Source organism: Osmerus eperlanus, chromosome 2 (genome assembly GCF_963692335.1).
Source record: "Osmerus eperlanus chromosome 2, fOsmEpe2.1, whole genome shotgun sequence".
Taxonomy (NCBI): Eukaryota; Metazoa; Chordata; class Actinopteri; order Osmeriformes; family Osmeridae; genus Osmerus; species Osmerus eperlanus.
In genome coordinates this window covers 3439044-3443311 of record NC_085019.1, presented here as the reverse complement: position 1 = coordinate 3443311, position 4268 = coordinate 3439044, and the positions used below count along the sequence as shown (strand labels likewise).

General features: G+C 52.0%; 2 protein-coding genes across 2 annotated transcripts in view; both read left to right on the top strand.

The window, feature by feature from the left end:
- aclya (ATP citrate lyase a) overlaps positions 1 to 660 on the top strand; it is a 16824-nt gene extending 16164 nt beyond the window's left edge. The window contains 1 exon segment of the mRNA XM_062478578.1: positions 622 to 660. Coding sequence (XP_062334562.1) covers positions 622 to 660 — 39 coding nt within the window.
- An 896-nt stretch (positions 661 to 1556) lies between these two features.
- On the top strand, positions 1557 to 3991 carry LOC134006998 (kelch-like protein 11). Its single transcript, XM_062446114.1, has 2 exons — positions 1557 to 2164; positions 2321 to 3991. The coding sequence occupies exons 1-2, from the start codon at positions 1635 to 1637 to the stop codon at positions 3903 to 3905; spliced, it is 2115 nt and encodes a 704-aa protein (XP_062302098.1). The 5' UTR covers positions 1557 to 1634; the 3' UTR covers positions 3906 to 3991.
- Positions 3992 to 4268: the final 277 nt, after the last annotated feature.

Below are 4268 nucleotides of genomic sequence, written 5' to 3'. Positions count from 1 at the left end.
TCCATGTAACACCAGAGACCGTGCCCCCTTGTGCCCCCCTGTGCCCCCTCTCCCCGGCCTTCATCCTCTGCTCTGCTGTGTCCCTGCCTCTGTCACCCTCATGTTGTGTGAGGATGTGGGGAGAGAGTTATTAGTCCATCATTAGTAGCATAGATGTTTTACTATCATTAGAATACATGCATTTCAACAGTGAAATTGACCATATTAACCGGGTGCCATTTTAATCTTTAAAAACAGCTAGCTAGTTCATTGACCATCCTGTAACCCTACCGATAATAACAAAGCTTGCAGAACTGTGAAGCTCTTGACAGGTGGGTAATAATCTGAGACTGCTCGAGATTTAAGGATAAAGCTGTTGTAACGGGAGGCGAGGAAGACATGGCTTATTCACAGGTTGACACTAACCCTGCAGTGCTGGGGAGATCAGGGAGATCATCCTCTTAAGATGACCAGTTGGGAAACATAACCTCCCTATTCTGGTACTCACTGCCACTACTACTCCCATCGCTGCTGTCAAAGTTAATATTCCCGTGAAGTATTTGAATATGTGCCCCACTCGTCATCTCTCAGTTTACCGAGCATGTGTCTGTGTCTCACAGACTAATGTGTGTGTCTGTGCAGTTCTCTTGTGTGTCTGTCGGTGCCATATCAAAACCGTAAGCTTGCTATTAGAGGTGAGCCATAGTGCAATAACGTTAGCTCGTGCTTAATAATTTGGGTTACGTCATTTATTAATGTATAGATGTTTTAACTGCAGTGTAAGTAAACGTTATAAGAATGTAATAGATCATTGTCTTGATGTACTGTACATGCACATCTGGTCACGTTGGTCGTTTGTGTTCCCTCAGACCAAGCAGTGCAGGAGAGTGCCTGCCCCAAAGGGCAACACGGTTGTTTTCTCATCCTTCAATTCTTAGAAGTTTCACTAATCTGTAGGCCAGTTTGTTTTGAATGGGATTTTTCTGTGTTCATCTGTGTTGTCATTCATTTTTGATGTTGTTGAAAAGCCAATGTGATGTACAACGTGCTTCTGTTAAAATGTCATATATTTTTCAGAGCTGTGTGAAGGAATAAAATAAAAATGACTCATTAGATAGCAAGTTTGTTTTGTGTTTATTCCACCAAATATAATTATTTTAATTGTATTTATATTTCATGTGTTCCTTCCTTGGCTGTGCTGTGAAGTACATGGCAGAGCATAGCACAACTAGATACTGAATGTAACTATCTAGATACTCGATTCTACTTTTGACCACTTAGTGTGGTCCTGTCAACCTTGAATCAAGAGGATGTATGAGGGAGTTCATATCAGTGGATTGCCTTTTATTTAGGCACTCATGTTGGAATCGCATAACACTATAATGTTTGTTAGCCTACTTCTCTAGTCTTATCAATGTGTGTTAGTCATCAATAGCCTACAGATTTTAATTGTGCCAGTTCCTCAAAATAAAAAAGCTAAATTAGAATTCACATTCGAATGAATACAAAATTGTGAGTAGGTTTTGAATCGGATGTATAAAAAAGGCGAGTTTGTCCATCAAAGTTGAGTGGGCGGGACATGTCGGAACAGCAACGGTAACGCCCTAGCATCCCCCAGCGCGCATGACTGTAAATTTGTCTTCTTGAGTTCATGTATGTGTGTCTGCGTGTGTGTTCGTTCGCACACAAGTTTACTGCAATTCCGAATTCTGACTCCCCGGAACAGAATGGCAGCTGCAGCCCCGAACACTGAAGATTCATCTCGAAGCAGTACCGGAACCAGCACAGCGAGCGCCCTTGCTGGAGACGGGGACGCGGAAGAGGCCGAGGATTTTACATCTTCCTCCCACTGCTCAGAGCTGTCTCGCAGGCAGAACGAACAGAGAAAGCAGGGTTTGTTCTGCGACGTAACACTGGCCTTTAGCAGTGGCGCGGCAACTGGTAATGTTCAGAGCTGTCAGTTTACCGCACACCGTTCCGTGCTGGCCGCGGCAACGGACTATTTTACTCCGCTTCTGGGAGGTCAGTTCTCAGAGTCGCTGTCCGGGCGGGTTGAAATGAAAGAATGGAGTTCGGAATTGGGACCAGACGCAGAAACGGTGGAAAGTGTCATCCAGTACATGTACACTGGAGAGATACGGGTTAGCACCTGCAATGTGCATGAAGTATTGGAGCTCGCTGACAGGTTAGTAATGCTATATCTCTGTTGTTCAGGCAGTAGGTTCAAAATCAAACCTGATACGCTGCGCATTGACCCACTCTTTTAACTTGTTAAACCTGTTTTATGAGTTTGAACTGATTCTTGGACTGATTCTTTTCCCTGAATTGCCACTGTTTACAGGTTCCTTTTGCTGCAACTGAAGGAATTCTGTGGCGAGTTTCTAAAGAAGAAGCTGAGCCTGGCTAACTGTGTAGCAGTACACAGCCTGGCCCACATGTACACTCTGGACCAGCTAGCCCTGCGGGCTGCAGACATGATCCGTCGCAACTTTCACAAGGTCATCCAGGATGAAGAGTTCTACACCCTGCCCTTCCACCTGGTGCGCGATTGGCTGTCGGATGCAGAGATCACCGTGGACTCTGAGGAGGTGCTGTTTGAGGCTGTGGTGAAGTGGGTGCAGAGGAACACGGAGGAGCGAGGGCGATACTTTGAGGATCTGTTCCGTCTCCTGAGGCTGCCTCAGATCAAGCCTACCTACCTGGCCAGGGTGGTGAAGAACGAGGTCCTGGTGTCAGCAAACGAGGCCTGCCTCCGTCTGGTGTCTGAGGCCGTGGAGGGCCACGCCATTCGCTTCGAGAACCTCAAGTCAGCCGACCTGGAGTTCTGGTCCTCCTACATGGCTACTTTCCAGCCACGCTTCGGCCAGAACATGGACGTGATCATGGTTGTAGGGGGGGTGTCGGAGGGGGGAGACTACCTGAGCGAGTGCGTGGGCTACTTCATCTACGAGGACCGCTGGGTCAACCTGCCGCACATTCACAACCACCTGGACGGCCACGCCATCGCGGCCACGGAGTCTCACGTTTACGTCGCGGGCTCCATGGAGCCGGGCTTTGCCAAGACGGTGGAACGCTACAACCCCAACCGCAACACCTGGGAGCAGGTGAGCAACCTGACCACCCGCAAGCACTCGTTCGGCCTCACGTGCATCAAGGACACCCTCTACAGCATCGGGGGCCACGGCAACTTCAGCCCCGGCTTCAAGGACGTGAGCGTGTACGAGCCCGAGCAGGACAAGTGGCTCAACCTGGAGTCGGCGCCCAAGATCCTGCGCGACGTGAAGGCGGTTAGCGTGGAGGACCGCTACGTCTACGTGATGGCCCGCACGCCCGTGGACACGGACAGCGACGACGGGCTGAAGACGGTGACCACGCGCTACGACACGGAGGGCCGCCAGTGGCAGGACGTGGACTCCCTGCCCCTCATCGACAACTACTGCGTCTTCCAGATGGCCGTGGCCGCCACCAACTTCTACCACACGGCCTCCTGCTGCCCCAAGAGCTACGCGGTGCGCGACGACGCCGCCCAGCTGAAGATCAGCGGCCGCGTCCCCGACGAGATCCTGGAGAGCCTGCCGCCGGAGGTGACCAGCATCGAGGGCGCCGCCATCTGCCACTTCGACGACGACGTGTTCGTCATCGGCGGCTGGAAGAACAGCGACGACATGGACAAGCAGTACCGGAAGGAGACCTACCGGTACTGCGCTGAGAGGAAGCGCTGGATGCTGCTGCCGCCCATGCCCCAGCCCCGCTGCCGGGCCACCGCATGCCACGTCCGCATCCCCTACCGCTTCCTGTACGGCTGCCAGCGCTACCCCATGCCCCAGAACCTGGCGAGGCAGAGGGACCGCATGCAGCAGATGCAGCAGCTGCACCGACGCACCCTCACTCTTCGCAGGCAGCTGCAGTCCCAGATAGAGTGCTGAGCCCACCTCCCATATTCTGGCCCCCCCCGACTTCCAGCCCACCTCCCTGTCCCCTGACCTGCAGCCCACCTCCCTGCGCCCCGTCCTCCTGCACCCTGACCTCCAGCCCACCTCCTTCTCACCTCCCTGCCCCACGACCTGCAGCCCACCTCCCTGCCCCACGACCTGCAGCCCACCTCCCTACTCCCACGACCTTCTTCTGTTTCTCTCATATTTGTTGTTTGTGAACTGAATTCTGTGCCATCAGTTGTCCTCAGGTGTAGTCTAAGGTGATAGTGACAATGATGTTGTAGGTTGTGACATATTGTGGGGGTGCGTGTTGACCAGGTGTGGGTCTTAGTCCAGACCGAATGTAACCATGTG

What these genes read in the sequence shown, in the direction of transcription:
- LOC134006998 (XM_062446114.1), top strand. Translation starts at nt 1,635, where the DNA reads ATGTGTGTCTGCGTGTGTGTTCGTTCGCACACAAGTTTACTGCAATTC. An exon ending in GTATTGGAGCTCGCTGACAG is followed by an intron (nt 2,165 to 2,320) that starts GTTAGTAATGCT and finishes CACTGTTTACAG; the next exon opens with GTTCCTTTTGCTGCAACTGA.